Here is an 18,472-nt window from a genome sequence, read left to right as displayed (position 1 = left end):
TAGATTAATAATTATGAATGATTTTGGCATACAAAAATTAGATTTTGGTAAATTCGATATAATGAACAATTTGCGTAAAATTAATATGTGGTGTGTCAAAATCAATTTCCCTAATTAGTAGGTGCGTGTTCACATAGAATCAAGTATATACAAATATTTTGAATTGTACAATCGATTATTCCAGTCTTATGCATTTTTAACTACGTGGATTTTTCTGTATCGACACATGTAGTGCACACGCTAAAAATGTGTTTTGTATTTTGTTACATGGATACACACTTGAAGTCTTGAAGGGACACTCAAAAACATTGCCTTGTTGCAACTTGCCACCTTTTTATCCTCGTAATTTTTCATTGTTACGAGTGGTCAAAATATATTTATTTCACTCAATAACAAACTTGCAATATCCTACACTTGAAGTTGTATGGTATAAGTCGTATAACTAGCTTTGAGTCAAAGGGTTTAGTTTAACGTCGACTTCGTAACAAAGAAAATTTTGTACGGAGTATTTATGTTTCGATAGAGTAAATAGGTCTGGAGGTCCCTTAACTTTGCCAAAAGGAGCAGTTAAGTCCCTCAAGTTTCAAAAGGAGCATTTAGGTCCCTCAAAATGGATGGAATAAGCTATTTTTATTAACACCGTTACATTTTCCGTTAAGTTCAATTAAATAATAATAAAACTGATTTTAAATAAAGGGAAATCAATTTACATGTGTATAAACGATTTAAAATAGCTTCTTTTGATTTTGACTTAGCTTTTTCAAGTTCCTTAGCCTTTTCATTTGCTTTTTCACCCTACACATTTCATCATAACAGAGCAATTTAACCCTATACATCTACAATAAAAATTAACAAAATATATTAAAAGAGATGCTAAAATATTTGATCTTGATTAATTCCGAGAAAGAAAAAACTGAGATCTAATCCCCCCAAACAAATAGATTGATCATTTGGTGGAAAATGGCAGTGTATTCCATTGAACAATGATATAGGGATTACAATATGATCGAGTCCTAATTCATTAATATGACTAGAAGTCTAATATACATCAAATATCCCAAGGCAAAATCCTATGAGATATCTAAGTAGTTAAAAATCAAGTGTCGATGTGATTACAAATAGTTCTTACACTTAACTTATTAAACACAAAATCACAACATATATTAATAAAGGATAATCTAGTTACATGACAATGGTCCTTCCCTACTGTACAAGGCTAGTAAATACCCGTTGCCAACCCAATCCTCAAAAGGGTAATACACTTGAACCATAACATAAGACCAACCGAGTAACGTATACCATTTATGCACAATTTGATCCGACTCACGTTTGTTCGGCCCGGGATACAGACATTCTGGGATACAGACCAACTGCCTCGCGTACCTTTGTAATCCCCCGTAATTTTATACATTTTATTTATATATTTTAACGAATATTTAGTATATTTAATATATATTTAAACATAAATTTCGGATTTTAGAAACGAATATATAATTGAAATATAATTATCTTATTTCATTTCGAATACTTTTAATGATTATGAAATCAAAATGTATTTTCGAGTTTTACTTTAAAACGAATTCGAATTGCAAAACCACGTTCTATTGAAATTAAAAAACAAGTCCTAACCCTTTCGGATTCAACTACCTAAATTCTACTCCTGGCCCAATTGGGCAAAGCCCAAACCAATGAAAAACTCCAAAACTATAACCCCTCCCCTCTTTTGTGATAACTCACGTAAACAGAAAAAAAAAAAAAAAAAAAAAAAGAGAGCAGCTTCTTCAACCTCTCGACCCGCAGCCGTTCAACACCTCCACCCGCGCCGTCGTCCCAGCCACCGACCACCACGGTAATCTCAGCCTTCTCTCTCTCCTCCTTCGATTCTCCTGCCTTCCTTTGCTTTCGTTCCTTTCCTCCCCTCTGTTTTTCGTCCATTACCTTACCCCTTTTCGTTTTTCGCAGCATCACCGCGGCCCAGCCACCGTCGCCGGTAGACCTTGCCGCGAGCCACTGTCGTTCCGCCGTCCAGCTTTTCTCTCTCCCTAATTCGTGGTTATTTCTTAAACCCTAAGTAACTAATTATTTTAAATAAAAGTTGTTAATTTAAATTATGTTCTTGATATTAAATTTATAATTTTTATGGCTTGAACATGATTTTCAGTTTTGGGTTGCTAATTATAAACGAATTATTTTCAGTTTTGGTTAATTAAAAATTGAGTTAGGGTTTATTCATGATTTATTAGTTTGAGTTAAGTTTTCTTGAATTAAAGTTATGAGTTTTGTGATTTAAATTATAAATTTGAGATTATATAATTATATGAATTTTATAATAAAGTTATTAATTTTCAGATTATCTAATTATATTGAAATATTGGTTTTTGATTGTTTAAAGTATGAAATTCAAAGTTTCTATGATTATTAATCATGATAGGTTGGGTATGGATCATTGAATTGGTTGTGTTGAGATACTAGGAACGTAGATTGACCATGGTGAAGCTTTTAAATGAATTTATATTGCTGAAAATTTAAAGTACGATGTTTGCAAAAGTTTTCAACGAATTTCAATCACTAGTTCAATAATTATGATGCTAGGAAATCAAATGTTTAAGTTTTGATATTGGGGAAGGCTCTAAATATGTTTAGGATACATTTAGAATGCTTTATTATGGTTGCCAATGATTAGAGGTTGATTGAGATTACTTGTTGGTTGTTTTAGGCGGAGAATTCTCTTTAGGCGACTTTTGAAAGTGTTAAAGTGGCCTATCAGTTTGTTTACACAAGGTACGTACATACCTGTGTGCTTGGAATGTGTGCTAATTGTGAAACCATGTTGAATTGTTGATGAACTTGGTTATGTTAATGTTGTTGATGAACTTAGTCAGGTTGAAATTGCATGTTTGATACTGTTGGATGAACATATTAAACCTTTATTGCATTTTGAGGATTATAACATGTTAGTATGGAAGATTGATGCAAACATGTTTGATTGGGAACACTAGATTATTCAGTATATAATTCAGATCAATTAATTGTTGTTCCCTTTTTAGCTTTTCACTACTTTATGAGGGCGGAGGACCTTATTTAGTAAGTTGAAACCTTATACCCATATTCAGGGGTTGATCAGTATTAAAGAAAAGATTGGAGTTAATTGGAATGAGTCTTGTTGATGCTTTTGTGATCACTTACTCAATTCCAAGATAAAAACAGTTATAAATAAATGTGAGTTGCATGCCTTATGTGATTGTTGAGTCATAACAGGGTGTCAATTTGTAAATCATGTAAAGTGAAACTGAGTAGCAATAGCTTTAGACTGTGCACGTCTAAAGTGACGGAAATACAGGAGTTGGGGTTCATGGTGGTAGCCCATGGCCTTTCATTCGGACCGGATTGATCACCGCGTCCTATTTTCAGTCAAACGTTCCTCGATATCGCAGGTCACTGAGGTTACGGAGTCGCGCCCGTACCTCGCCTAGCTAGAAAACTCGGTCCATTGCCTATTTCAATTAAAATAATATTATTGTTATAAAAGTCTAGTCCAGTCTAGACTAGTCTAGTTAAGTATGGTCGTCAGATTATCATGCTTTGTCTGCCCTTAATTATGTTTAATAGTATCATGTTAGGATTATTATTGCTTTAGTATGTAGTACTCAGCTTTGCTGATTACGTGCTTTGTTTGTGTGTGTTGATCATGGCTATGCCTTATTGATCCTGTGATGACCCATCTTTGGTGAGCAGTCTCTAAGGATCAATAAGCATTGCCCATCTACAGGTTTGAAGATGATGCATCATTGGGATCGGGATTAGAGAGCTTGTAGTTCTATTTGTTTAATTAAGTGATTCAATTTGTCAACTTGGATTTGAAACTTGTCGTACTATTCGTATTTCCTTATTTCAGTTAATTGTTTTGGACCTAATATGTAATAGATTAATTATGAACCCAAAAGTTAGTTTTATGTTTTCCGCTGCAAAATTCTGAATAAGCCGTACGTTTTTACACGGGCGATAATACTTTGATGATTCCCTACAGTTATATTTAAAAAGAGGTTATTTTAGAAAATGGGAATTGTCGGGGTGTTACAAAGTGGTATTTTTGAGCTAAAGGTTTTACTGACATTTCGTGTCTACCTTTTATATCTTAGGCGCCTAACCAACTAATTAGTTACGTAAAAGTAATTTCACACTAGTGAATAAATTTAAAGTTATTAGCTAGAAATGTTTGAATTTATTTTAATATTGACTCTTGAATCGTGCTTTGAAATACGTTTTTGGTTATGCGAATTAATGTATTTCGATTCTTTTGAAATTCAAATTAATATTTCAAAAAAAAAAATAAAAAAAAAAAAAAATAAATAAATAAATATTTTTACTGCTGCTGCTGCTACAGTACCGTAAAAAAAAAAAAAAAAAAAAAAAAAAAATTAATTATTTATCGTTTAATAATTATTCTTTTAATCAATCCAATTCTTATAAATCATTCTTGTTTATTCTTTTATGCTTCAATGTTTGATATACTATGATTATTTTGAGAGTTGGGTAGTATAGGAAAGGGCATATAGAATAGAATCATTGTGTCTGCATTATGTCAACATGATTGTAATTTCTCTACCTGCTAACTGTCGTGTCTTTCCTATGCTTTGCGATTGATATACATTCTTACTCATTGTGTATTGTGGGATCATACGGTAAGTGAGAGTACTAATTACTAACATAGAAACTATGTTTAATTGTTATAGATCTCTAATCATGTCTGGCATGGAAGGAAATAGAATAGGGAGCAACTCTAACCCTATTATTCTAAGCGATGATGAAAATGAAATGGATTACGAGTCTGACATTAACAGTTACACCAGCCATGAACTTGTTCTGCGTCGAGTTTTAAGAGCAGGAGAACCTGATAGTGATGATGAAGCCCTTCGTGAATTTGATCGTGCTAGAGGGCAAACTAGGGTCGATATTTATCAAGCTGTTTTGAGACCTGAAAGCGATTCGGAGCCTGAGTTTGAGCATGAATTTGGGTTTGAGTTCGAACAAGAATTTGAGTTTGAGTTCGAACATGAATTGGAGGTTGAACCTGAGTTTGAGTTTGAGCCCGAACATGAACCTGAACCTGAGCCTGAGCCAGAGGAAGCTAATCATCAACTTCAAGGTCTACGAAGATCCTCTAGGCCAAGAAAAGAAGCTTATTATTTTGATATGGATGACGATGATGAACTTAAATATGAGTTATTCATCCTAGAAGGTTATAGCGAATCAAAGGACAAGTCTGATGACGTTTCCCTTTAGCTTTGCTTACATATTTAGTTGTGTGTGAGAAAAATATTGGACAATCCGCCCAACCATAGTTTATGTTTATATCGTAGAACCTTTTTACGTTATTTTGAGAACAGGTGTGTGTTAATATTTAGGATTGTTATTGACATTCTTCTGAGGAATAAAAGTTAGATTATTGACTATCTAAAGGATCAAAGTTTTACGGGCACGCAAGGGGAATGTTTTCTTCTTTTATTCTAACTTATTATTCGTGATGATTGAAGTTATTCCTCGTCTCTCAGTTGAATGTTTTGCATGATTGTCCATTTCGTGTGCATTTTGAATGTTAATGTGATATTGCATTGCTAGAGGATAATGTAAGTAAAGTTTTGAACCTGAATTAGAGCATATTAATTTCAGGTCGCGCTCTAGGATGGCCAATAATAGTGACCTAGCTGCTGCTATTCGCCTCTTGGCGGAAAAACTAACCCAGGAAAGAACTGAGCGTCCCGATTCTGCAGGGGACATGTTTGAAAGGCTTGCGAAAGTTAAGCCACCATACTTTAAGGGGCAGGCAGACCCCACCTTCCTTGAAAACTGGATCAGGGAATTTGAGAAACTATTTGGGGCGGTAAACTGTCCTGAGCATATGAAAGTAGGCCAAGCTTTCCTCTACTTGAAAGATGAGGCCGACCTTTGGTGGAAGGAAAATGGGACTAGACTAAGCGCTGCTGAGGGATTCAATTGGGATTCTTTTATTGTTGCTTTGAGGGGGAAGTTTTATCCTCCTTTTATGAGGAAGCAGAAAGCCCAGGAATTTATCAACCTTAGGATGGGGAATTTGACCATTGCTGAATACTACAGTAAGTTTATAGCTTTGTCGAGGTTTGCACCTGAGGTGGTAGCTACTGAGGAACTAAAGGCTCAGAGGTTTGAACAGGGGTTAACCGATGAGATCCAACTGGGATTAGGCGGGGAAACCTTTACGTCCTTAGACATTGTGTATGGAAGAGCTGCCCATATTTATGGCCTGCAGACCAGGAGGGACAAAAAGAATATGGTGGTTGGGGATAAAAGGAAAGAGTTTAACGCTGGGGGAAGTCAGGGGAACTTCAAAAGAAATAGAAATGGAAATGGGAATGATAATGGCAATGGTAACTTTCAGGGAAGAAATAACCAGGGGAATAACTACACCAACAAAAACCAGCCTAACAGAGTGCATCACTGTAAGATGTGCAACAACAATCACCTTGGGAAGGACTGTAAGGGGGAATTGGTGACTTGCAACTACTGTCGTAAGAAGGGGCATAGAGAGTATGAGTGCTTTACAAAGCAGAAGAGAGAGCAGAATGGTAGTGGGAGTAGTAACCAAGGGAAACCAGGGTTTAACCATTCGGGGAACCAAGGTTCGAAGCCTGCTGGGGCACCAAACAACCAGGGAAACCAAAACAAACCTGCCAATGGAAACAACAATAACATCAAGGCTCCCGGAAAGCTGTTCGTAATGAGTAGAAATGAAGCTGAACGTTCTGCAGACGTAGTTTCGGGTACTTTCTCTATCAACTCCTTACCTGTTAAAACATTGTTTGATTCAGGGGCAACATATTCTTTTATTTCGACCTCTATTGTTAAAAATTTGAAGTTAGTAGATTTTGAGGCAATTGAATTACCTGTTAGTATGCCTAATGGTGCAACAATAAGGTGTACGAAATTATTTAAGAACTTGCCTTTGAAGATAAAAGATTTCACTTTTCCATCTAATTTGATAGAATTTAGTTTGGGGGAACTAGATGTGATTCTGGGGATGGATTGGCTAAGCTTATACAAGGCCAGGATAGATTGTGAGATTCAGAAAGTAAGCCTAAAGAACCCTACTGGAAAGTCAATATCATATAGACGTTTTGGGAAGTCTAGGAACTTTGGGGTGATCTCCGCATTACAAGTGAGGAAACTGGTCAATAAAGGGTGTGAACTATTTTTCTGTAGCGTCCAAGATGTAAGTAAGAAAGTTGGGGTAAAGATAGAGGATGTCCCAATCGTAAGAGAATTTGTAGATGTATTTCCGGATGAGATTCCGGGTATGCCACCGGCTAGAACCCTTGAATTTACCATAGAGTTAAATCCCGGAACCGCACCTATATCCAAAGCACCTTATAGGATGGCACCCCCAGAAATGAGTGAGTTAAAGACACAATTGCAGGACTTGTTCGACAAGGGGTACATTAGGCCTAGTGCATCACCGTGGGGAGCTCCAGTATTGTTTGTCAAAAAGAAAGATGGGAGTATGCGGCTATGTATTGATTATAGGGAGTTGAACAACGTAACAATCAAAAACAAATATCCTTTGCCTAGGATAGATGACCTGTTTGACCAGTTGAACGGGGCAAGTGTATTCTCAAAGATTGATTTGCGTTCGGGATATCACCAATTGAGGGTAGCTGAAAAAGACATTCCTAAGACTGCATTTAGGACTCGTTATGGCCATTATGAGTTTACAGTAATGCCTTTTGGGTTAACCAATGCACCCGCCATCTTTATGGACCTGATGAATAGGATTTTCCATGAGTTCCTAGATAAGTTTGTGGTGGTATTCATTGATGATATTCTGATCTATTCGAGGAATGAAAAGGAACATGACGAACATTTGAGGGTTATCTTGGAGACGCTTAGGAAGAACCAGTTGTATGCAAAGTTCTCTAAGTGCGAGTTCCGTCTGGAAAAGGTAGCATTTTTGGGGCATTATGTGTCAAAGGAAGGAGTCTCTGTGGATCCTGCCAAGATTCAAGCTGTGAGTGAGTGGCCTACTCCGAAGAATGTGTCTGATATTCGGAGTTTCTTAGGTCTAGCTGGGTATTATAGGAGATTTGTGAGAGATTTCTCAAAGATAGCAAGACCCATGACCAACTTGATGAAGAAAGAATCAAAATTTGAATGGAGCGAAAAATGTGAGGAAGCCTTCCAAATTCTCAAAGAGCGTTTAACCTCAGCACCTGTTTTAACCTTGCCTGATGGGAATGAAGGGTTTGAGGTATATAGTGATGCGTCGAAGAATGGGTTGGGGTGTGTATTACAGCAAAATGGGAAGGTGATTGCGTATGCGTCGCGTCAATTAAAACCATATGAGGCTAATTACCCTACCCACGATCTAGAGCTAGCTGCGATTGTTTTCGCTTTGAAAATTTGGAGACATTACCTCTATGGGGCAACATGTAAGATCTTCACAGATCACAAAAGCCTAAAATACATTTTCACCCAGAAAGATCTCAACATGAGACAAAGAAGATGGTTAGAGTTGATCAAGGACTATGATTTGAACATCCAGTACCATGAGGGGAAAGCAAACGTAGTTGCCGATGCATTGAGTAGGAAATCTAGCCATAGTATGAATGTCTTGGTAGTTCCTGAAGAGTTGTGTCGAGACATGCAGAGACTTAGCCTGGAAATAGTAAATCCCGGGGAAACCAGAGCAAAATTGAGTGCATTATCCTTGGGGTTGTCCATATTCGAGGAGATTAGAGAAAGTCAAGCTGGGGATGAGTACTTAGGGAAGATCAAAGAAAAGATGGGTCAAGGGAAAGAAGTGGATTTCAAGATTCATGAGGATGGTAGTTTGAGGTTCAAAGGGAGATGGTGTGTACCACAGAAGTGTGAAGAACTCAAGAGACGTCTTATGGATGAGGGGCATAATACTCCATATTCTGTGCACCCTGGGGGTGACAAGTTGTACAAAGACCTGAAGCAAATCTATTGGTGGCCTAATATGAAACGGGAAGTTGCCGAGTTTGTGTCTAGATGCCTAACCTGTCAGAAAGTCAAAATAGACCACAAAAGACCCATTGGGAAAGTTCAACCTTTAGAAGTGCCTGGATGGAAGTGGGATTCCATTTCGATGGATTTTGTTACTGCCTTGCCTAGATCAAAGAACGGAAATGATACCATTTGGGTTATTGTGGACCGTCTAACAAAATCAGCCGTGTTTATTCCGATTAAAGAGACATGGAAAAAGAAACAGCTCGCAAAGACTTACATTAAGCATGTAGTGAGGTTGCATGGGGTCCCAACCGATATTATCTCAGACCGTGATTCAAGATTCCTCTCGAAATTTTGGCAAAAGGTCCAGTTGAACCTTGGGACAACTTTGAAAATGAGCACTGCTTTCCACCCTGCAACCGATGGTCAGACTGAGAGAACTAACCAGACTATGGAAGATATGTTGAGGGCTTGTGCGATTGACTTTAAGGGTAGTTGGGAAGACCATCTAGACTTGATCGAATTTTCATACAACAATAGCTACCATGCAAGCATTAAGATGGCACCTTTTGAGGCACTATATGGGAGAAAGTGTAGAAGTCCCACCTGCTGGAATGATTTCAGTGAGAATATAGTCTTGGGAACGGAATTCATTGAGGAGACTGTCAGGAATGTAAAAATGATTCAGGCTAGAATTCAAGCTGCCCAGGATAGGCAAAAGAGTTATGCGGATTTGAAAAGAAGAGATGACGAATTTGCAGTAGGTGATAAAGTGTTCTTGAAAGTATCACCAACCAAGGGTGTGATGAGATTTGGGAAAAAGGGCAAGCTAAGTGCCAAGTATGTAGGCCCATATGAGATTCTGCAACGAATAGGGAAAGTAGCATACAAGTTAGCCTTGCCAATGGAGTTCGAAAAGATGCACGACGTGTTTCACATTTCCCAACTAAAGCGTTATATCCCTGATGAGCGTCATATCTTAGAGCCTGAGAGAATTCAGATTGATAGTAGCCTCACATACGAAGAAAGGCCTGTGAAAATCCTTGACAGAAAAGTGCGTAGTACACGCAATAAGGACGTCAGCATAGTGAAAGTGCTTTGGTCGAACCACGAGTATGAAGAGGCAACGTGGGAAGCCGAAGCTGAAATGAAGATCAAGTATCCGGAGTTATTTTCTGAGGTGAGTTACGAGGGCGTAACTCGTTTTCTTTAAGGGGGGTAGAATGCGATAGAAATTCGCGCTTTTTACCTATTTTTATGATATTTTATGCATTTCATGCTTATTTTAGCAACCTTTACATGTTGATGCAAGTAAATAGATTCTCCACATAAGTAAATTGTGTTCTTGGGTATTGCAAGTAACTCTTAGTTGGCAAAAGAGTGCACAAGAGTGGCACAAAGTACTTGTACAATTAGAATAAGTTGAAAAGTTTGGAAAAATATGTGAATTTTCGTGCCAAGTTTCAGGACGAAACTTCTTTTAAGAGGGGTAGATTGTAATCCCCCGTAATTTTATACATTTTATTTATATATTTTAACAAATATTTAGTATATTTAATATATATTTAAACATAAATTTCGGATTTTAGAAACGAATATATAATTGAAATATAATTATCTTATTTCATTTCGAATACTTTTAATGATTATGAAATCAAAATGTATTTTCGAGTTTTACTTTAAAACGAATTCGAATTGCAAAACCACGTTCTATTGAAATTAGAAAACAAGTCCTAACCCTTTCGGATTCAACTACCTAAATTCTACTCCTGGCCCAATTGGGCAAAGCCCAAACCAATGAAAAACTCCAAAACTATAACCCCTCCCCTCTTTTGTGATAACTCACGTAAACAGAAAAAAAAAAAAAAAAAAAAAAAAAAGAGAGCAGCTTCTTCAACCTCTCGACCCGCAGCCGTTCAACACCTCCACCCGCGCCGTCGTCCCAGCCACCGACCACCACGGTAATCTCAGCCTTCTCTCTCTCCTCCTTCGATTCTCCTGCCTTCCTTTGCTTTCGTTCCTTTCCTCCCCTCTGTTTTTCGTCCATTACCTTACCCCTTTTCGTTTTTCGCAGCATCACCGCGGCCCAGCCACCGTCGCCGGTAGACCTTGCCGCGAGCCACTGTCGTTCCGCCGTCCAGCTTTTCTCTCTCCCTAATTCGTGGTTATTTCTTAAACCCTAAGTAACTAATTATTTTAAATAAAAGTTGTTAATTTAAATTATGTTCTTGATATTAAATTTATAATTTTTATGGCTTGAACATGATTTTCAGTTTTGGGTTGCTAATTATAAACGAATTATTTTCAGTTTTGGTTAATTAAAAATTGAGTTAGGGTTTATTCATGATTTATTAGTTTGAGTTAAGTTTTCTTGAATTAAAGTTATGAGTTTTGTGATTTAAATTATAAATTTGAGATTATATAATTATATGAATTTTATAATAAAGTTATTAATTTTCAGATTATCTAATTATATTGAAATATTGGTTTTTGATTGTTTAAAGTATGAAATTCAAAGTTTCTATGATTATTAATCATGATAGGTTGGGTATGGATCATTGAATTGGTTGTGTTGAGATACTAGGAACGTAGATTGACCATGGTGAAGCTTTTAAATGAATTTATATTGCTGAAAATTTAAAGTACGATGTTTGCAAAAGTTTTCAACGAATTTCAATCACTAGTTCAATAATTATGATGCTAGGAAATCAAATGTTTAAGTTTTGATATTGGGGAAGGCTCTAAATATGTTTAGGATACATTTAGAATGCTTTATTATGGTTGCCAATGATTAGAGGTTGATTGAGATTACTTGTTGGTTGTTTTAGGCGGAGAATTCTCTTTAGGCGACTTTTGAAAGTGTTAAAGTGGCCTATCAGTTTGTTTACACAAGGTACGTACATACCTGTGTGCTTGGAATGTGTGCTAATTGTGAAACCATGTTGAATTGTTGATGAACTTGGTTATGTTAATGTTGTTGATGAACTTAGTCAGGTTGAAATTGCATGTTTGATACTGTTGGATGAACATATTAAACCTTTATTGCATTTTGAGGATTATAACATGTCAGTATGGAAGATTGATGCAAACATGTTTGATTGGGAACACTAGATTATTCAGTATATAATTCAGATCAATTAATTGTTGTTCCCTTTTTAGCTTTTCACTACTTTATGAGGGCGGAGGACCTTATTTAGTAAGTTGAAACCTTATACCCATATTCAGGGGTTGATCAGTATTAAAGAAAAGATTGGAGTTAATTGGAATGAGTCTTGTTGATGCCTTTGTGATCACTTACTCAATTCCAAGATAAAAACAGTTATAAATAAATGTGAGTTGCATGCCTTATGTGATTGTTGAGTCATAACAGGGTGTCAATTTGTAAATCATGTAAAGTGAAACTGAGTAGCAATAGCTTTAGACTGTGCACGTCTAAAGTGACGGAAAAACAGGAGTTGGGGTTCATGGTGGTAGCCCATGGCCTTTCATTCGGACCGGATTGATCACCGCGTCCTATTTTCAGTCAAACGTTCCTCGATATCGCAGGTCACTGAGGTTACGGAGTCGCGCCCGTACCTCGCCTAGCTAGAAAACTCGGTCCATTGCCTATTTCAATTAAAATAATATTATTGTTATAAAAGTCTAGTCCAGTCTAGCCTAGTCTAGTTAAGTATGGTCGTCAGATTATCATGCTTTGTCTGCCCTTAATTATGTTTAATAGTATCATGTTAGGATTATTATTGCTTTAGTATGTAGTACTCAGCTTTGCTGATTACGTGCTTTGTTTGTGTGTGTTGATCATGGCTATGCCTTATTGATCCTGTGATGACCCATCTTTGGTGAGCAGTCTCTAAGGATCAATAAGCATTGCCCATCTACAGGTTTGAAGATGATGCATCATTGGGATCGGGATTAGAGAGCTTGTAGTTCTATTTGTTTAATTAAGTGATTCAATTTGTCAACTTGGATTTGAAACTTGTCGTACTATTCGTATTTCCTTATTTCAGTTAATTGTTTTGGACCTAATATGTAATAGATTAATTATGAACCCAAAAGTTAGTTTTATGTTTTCCGCTGCAAAATTCTGAATAAGCCGTACGTTTTTACACGGGCGATAATACTTTGATGATTCCCTACAGTTATATTTAAAAACAGGTTATTTTAGAAAATGGGAATTGTCGGGGTGTTACAACCTTCTGTTCACATGCCATCCATTCGTTTCATGTACTGCTTGAAGCCTTGGTTTGATGGCCATCATCTAGAACTCTCGAGGTGAGGCCCCACGAGGTGGATCCCTTCACAACACGCCTTTGTCGAACCCAAGCTTCACTTCATCGAAAAATGATTTCCTCACCATTCGATGATCTGCTTTTCAGGATTCTCCAACATTCACAACCCCTTTGAGAATGACTCAACAAGGGGTCATGGAAGCATGACATTGGAAGGCTACTTAGACAGAGAAACTACGGTCGTGTTTTTTTTATGACTAATTTTTATTTTCTGATATGGGGGGTGATATTTGTATACGAAATCTTCTATGGTTAAGAAGATATTCATTGTGTTGTGATGAATTGAAAGGAAAAAAAAACTGGGTTGTTGAGTAGAAGAAGAAATATATATGGAGTATTGAATACAAACCAAGATATAAGAGATGAATATTGTTGTAATGCTTTAAGCCAACCCCCTTGTGTTTATATAGTCAAGGAAGACCAATGGAAGATAAGCTGTTTCTCACATCTCAATGCTCCTCATTAAATACTTAGGAGTAGTTAGTAGACCAAGGAAGACCAAATTAAATATAGTCTTGTTGTAATGCTTTAAGCCAACCCCCTTGTGTTTATATAGTCAAGGAAGACCAATGGAAGATAAGCTGTTTCTCACATCTCAATGCTCCTCATTAAATACTTAGGAGTAGTTAGTAGACCAAGGAAGACCAAATTAAATATAGTGCGTCTGAAATGCAACTTGTATCTAATACAAATGTTTAAATTTCCAGAACAGTGGATACATACTCCGTATATGTGCCTAGTTTGAACACATACTCCGTATTAAGGTTCATTACCTTACTCGGACGAAGCTCTTTTACGTCCTCTTATCTAACGAGTATGACCATTAATTGAATTTCGTTAAATAATACTCTGATGAGCGAGCTTAGCTTTGAGACGAGATAGAACACAAAATGAGGCTCATTAAACAAATCAGTTTGGACATGATCTGAACACAAACATGCTCGTTCATGTTACAAGCTCGTGAACAAGCTCGTTTATGTTCATTTATTTAATTAATTAGACGGGCTTGAACACACATCTAAACTTGATAAATAAATTAGATTCAGGAGCATGAAATATTGGACATATCGGTAAGTGCAACGTCTAATTGTAACTTGTAACAAAATTCATAATTCACGTTCTACAAAATTTTTAAGTGTTTTATTTGCCATGGAATGTTAAATACTCTGTTTTTTGAGAGCCTCAACGGCTATATTTTTGTAAAAAGCTAACTGAAATGAATTTCCCTTTATTTAATTATTGGTAAATGGTAAATGTAACTGTTTTTTTGTCGTTTAGTGCCTTTTATTTAATTTCCTTTTAATTTAATTGAATTTTAACGGCCGTTAGTAACAGAAGTAAAAAAGCAGCGGTTTCCATCCATTTTGAGGGACCTAAATGCTCCTTTTGAAACTTGAGGGACCTAACTGCTCCTTTTGGCAAAGTTTAGGGATCTGCAGATCTATTTACTCTGTTTCGATAACATTATGTTTATCCTTTACGGTAACACTTGTCCTTGCTTGGAACAGTATAATAAAGCTCGTCTCAACCTGCAATCTTTCGTGGCTCATACTAGGTGAAATAGTTGATGCAAACGAGTCGAACGACTAACCAGCTGAAGTTTCATAGAGTGAACAATCATGTTGAACCTTCCTCAGAAATAAAACGCACAAGAGTTTCCTCATTAAAAAAAAAGCACATAGCCTCAGGAGTCAAGTAGTGGAAAATATGAGCTTGTGAGTCCCTTTTTGCAACACAAAAAGTAAAGTGTAACACTGGAAAGAGCAAGTTACAATAGAATCAAATACAGGTGCAACATTACACAGACGGGCGTCCGCGTTTCTAATTAAATTTCAATTTATGAATTAAAAATATTTGTTTAAATTAATTGTACAATCTACAAAGAATTACAGATAGGTAGCACTAGCAGTAAGTAAAAGGAAAGAATTACCACCCAGACACCAGACTTCTCCATTCATTTCCCAGAAACAAGGAGCAAAAAATAGCCCCTCCTATTTGCAGAGTTTCAAGACAACTTACAGTACACATCGTGTGATACAACACACAGAACATGCTTCTGTGTCGTAACAACTCCAGATATCACAAATTCACTCATCAGGATTCCTTCCTCTGCGCAGCGCTCTACATTGATTGACCATCGGATCCCCCAGATTTCACCATCATGACATAAGACACTGGCAAACCTAACCTTTTCCTTTCGGATGAAAAAAGTAACAATACTATAAGTTTTTGCCTATCAATCTGTTAAGCCTTTACTCGTCGAAACTCGAACCAAATTTCATAATGATTGAAAAGCAGACTATCATGTGTGTGTTTACCCACATACTCGAGTCCTAAGCTTGCAAGTCTTTTTGTACACTCATCTCCTCCTAACCGAGAACAGAACTTTATGTTGTGGGATGCAAAGATACGACCATCATATGGCTTTAATTTAGCCGCTAACCGTTCCAAACCAACCCAAACAAGTTTATCAGGCATATGTAGGAAAACTGCACTAGCATAAATCAGATCATAGACCACCCCAGATCCAAATCTGCTGAAGTCCATGTCTTCACCTTTTACAATAATAGGGCGCTTATGCAACAGACCTTGGGATGGAAGCTCATACCTAAAAGCCGCCATAAGAGACAACTCGTCTCTCTCTAAGCAATGGAAATGCTCAGGTTTCAAGTACCGAATGAAGTGCAATCCTACTCGAAGTGTCCCACATCCAATTTCCAGAACCTGTGCATCAGGACTAAGGTGGGCAGACTCAGCAAGGAATTCAAACACATCTCTACCACCAGCCCATGGCTCACCATAGTTACTATGATGCTCTTCTACAAGGAGCTCACCGGGGCAGGGCAAAGCAGTGTGGTTATTGGAGTCATCCCCTTCATAATGTGATATACCCTTGTACCTGAAACATTTAATAAGGTATTGTCTGAATTTCTAGCTACTTTGATAGGTATAAAAGGCTGCAGATCTTAATACAAAAAGAGCAGATGAAAAGATGAATATGCGTGAAATAAGAGAGCAAAGCAAGTTCTAATATTTCTAAATACGCCCACATCTTCTTGTTAAAAGTTCAAAACCGAGGAAGCCAAAAATACACAACCCAAATAAGTGCTTGAATCACTCAATAGGTTCTGACTAGCTAAACTATTGTCCTTCATGGTACTATACATTTAAATCAAAACATGAGGCGACAAACGGCGTGATATATAATTGCTGCAGGAATGCATAACAGCAATGACAGCCCATTTGGTTGGTGGTAGAAGTTTGAGCTGAGTTGTGGTCAATTCCTATAAAATCACACGCCATGAGCGTTCCTAGTTTTCACTTTTCAGTGATAGAATTTCACTTGGTTTTCAGCAACAATTACTCAAACCAATGATGAGATTTGCTAACACGAATTACAAACAACAAAACAAAACAGCATCGCTAATCAATGATCACGCAATGTAAACAGATAGAAGTTCATCATGGGATTCACTCTTCGCAATGGCATCATGTTTAGAATCACTCGATTTCGAGAGGAAGCCTACTAGCTTAGTTAAATAAAAGTCTCAGGGTATCACCGACACCTCAAATCAAATCCCGTGTACATCACTGTCCTTTGCCACTCCCCCCACACTCCACACAAAATACTCAACTCTGAGTTTCAAGTAGACAATTCATCAAACATTACTAAAATTCAGTAGCAATGTCACACATTAACGCATCAAATTACACCCATCTTCACAAGAAACTTCATAACACTCAATTTCTCACTCATCAATTTCAACACAAAAACACTCAAAACAAATCCACCATCGTAAAAATTCAATTGCAACAAACAATAAAAGTATAATTGAAAAGTAACAAAAACCCAAATATGAGAAAGAGGGCATACTGTCGGAGATCTTTGAGTTGTTCATCCCTAGTCCGAGGATTAATCCCCTTACGCAAGACATTATCCTGCATATGCAACCCATTAATTTGGATCTGATTCCTAACCCAATCAATATCCTCCGTTGATGTCGAAACCCTTTCCGCGGATCTTCCAGAAGGTTCAAGAAATCCTCCGGTTACGGCAGGGGAGGAAGGGCATGAGCAAGAGGAGGAGAGAGAAGAAAGCAAGAAGAAGAGAAAAATGGCGCAAGTAGAAAGAGCAAGGACTAGGACAGGTACTGTGATCAGTATCCCCTTTTGTTGTGAGGTTGAAGATGATGATGAAAATAGTCCCATTTTTTTCTTTGGAGTTGTGTGGGTTTGTTTGGAGCGTCGGGAGGGGAGTTCTTCTGATGTTTGTTCTATAGGGATTAGGGAGGACTCAATTCGCGCGACGGTGCAAACGGTATTTGATTTAGATTTTCGGGTTAAATGGTCCGTCTACCTAATTAAATTTGTTGACATTAAACGGCATAAGAAATTAGATTCTGATTATGTAAGGTCGGAAAAATATACGGATTTTTCACCAAATGCTCCTGAGGTTTGATTTAATGCACCAAATATCCCTAAATTTTTCAAAATGCACCAAATACCCCCGATGTTTTACAAAATAACACAAAATGCCCTTAATGAGCATTTTCCGTCCATTCCGTTAACTTTTCTGTTAACTCTATTTTTTTTAATTATTTTTCTTTATTCTTCTATCTCCCTGTTCCACCTCCCACCACCTCCCACAGCCTCTTTTGATCTCCTTTAATGGAGTCTTCCACCTCTCCATGCCTCCATCTCCCTGTCATTTCTCCCTCCCACATATCTTTCTCTCTCCTCTTTGTTGCTCTGTTGTCAAACCTGCGACTACCATCGCAGCCAAAAACCACCAAGAACACCTATGTTCTTCTTTTTCTTCTTCTTCTTTTCTTTCTTTAACCCAACAATTCATCCAATAAATCACCCAAAAATCATATCTTAACCCAAAAAAAAATCAATTATATCACCCACATAATTCACACCAAAATCCAGAAAAAATCACATCCATCAAATTAAATTCGACTAAGAAAATCTATTTTCAATTTAATTTATCAAAAGTGAAGCAAATTCATTCATAACCATCCAAAATTTCAGCAAATTTGAACGAAAAATCAGATATAAGTCTTCTCAATCGAAGATCGAGGGTAATAAGCTCCACCACCATCGCAGGCTCTAACATCCTTTGATTCTCTCTCCTCCAAATTCAATTTACTTGAGGTTGGAGATTTGTGATTTGAGTTACT

The 18,472-nt window shown here is 37.1% G+C and overlaps 1 protein-coding gene across 1 annotated transcript; it reads right to left on the bottom strand.

The window, feature by feature from the left end:
- Positions 1 to 15,073: 15,073 nt before the first annotated feature.
- Positions 15,074 to 17,671, bottom strand: LOC110801091 (uncharacterized). Its single transcript, XM_022006408.2, has 2 exons — positions 17,164 to 17,671; positions 15,074 to 16,188 (listed from the first exon to the last, which is right to left on the bottom strand). Exons 1-2 carry the CDS (start codon positions 17,496 to 17,498, stop codon positions 15,534 to 15,536), a joined length of 990 nt encoding a protein of 329 aa, XP_021862100.1. The 5' UTR covers positions 17,499 to 17,671; the 3' UTR covers positions 15,074 to 15,533.
- Positions 17,672 to 18,472: the final 801 nt, after the last annotated feature.

The sequence above is a fragment of the Spinacia oleracea genome, chromosome 4 (assembly GCF_020520425.1).
Source record: "Spinacia oleracea cultivar Varoflay chromosome 4, BTI_SOV_V1, whole genome shotgun sequence".
In the NCBI taxonomy this organism is placed as follows: Eukaryota; Viridiplantae; Streptophyta; class Magnoliopsida; order Caryophyllales; family Amaranthaceae; genus Spinacia; species Spinacia oleracea.
This window is presented reverse-complemented; position numbering and strand designations above follow the sequence as displayed.

Excerpts from the sequence above, each read along its gene's own strand:
- LOC110801091 (XM_022006408.2), bottom strand. The coding sequence starts at position 17,498 with ATGGGACTATTTTCATCATCATCTTCAACCTCACAACAAAAGGGGATA. Across the intron at positions 16,189-17,163 it reads CAACTCAAAGATCTCCGACA|GTACAAGGGTATATCACATT; the intron begins GTATGCCCTCTT and ends TAAATGTTTCAG.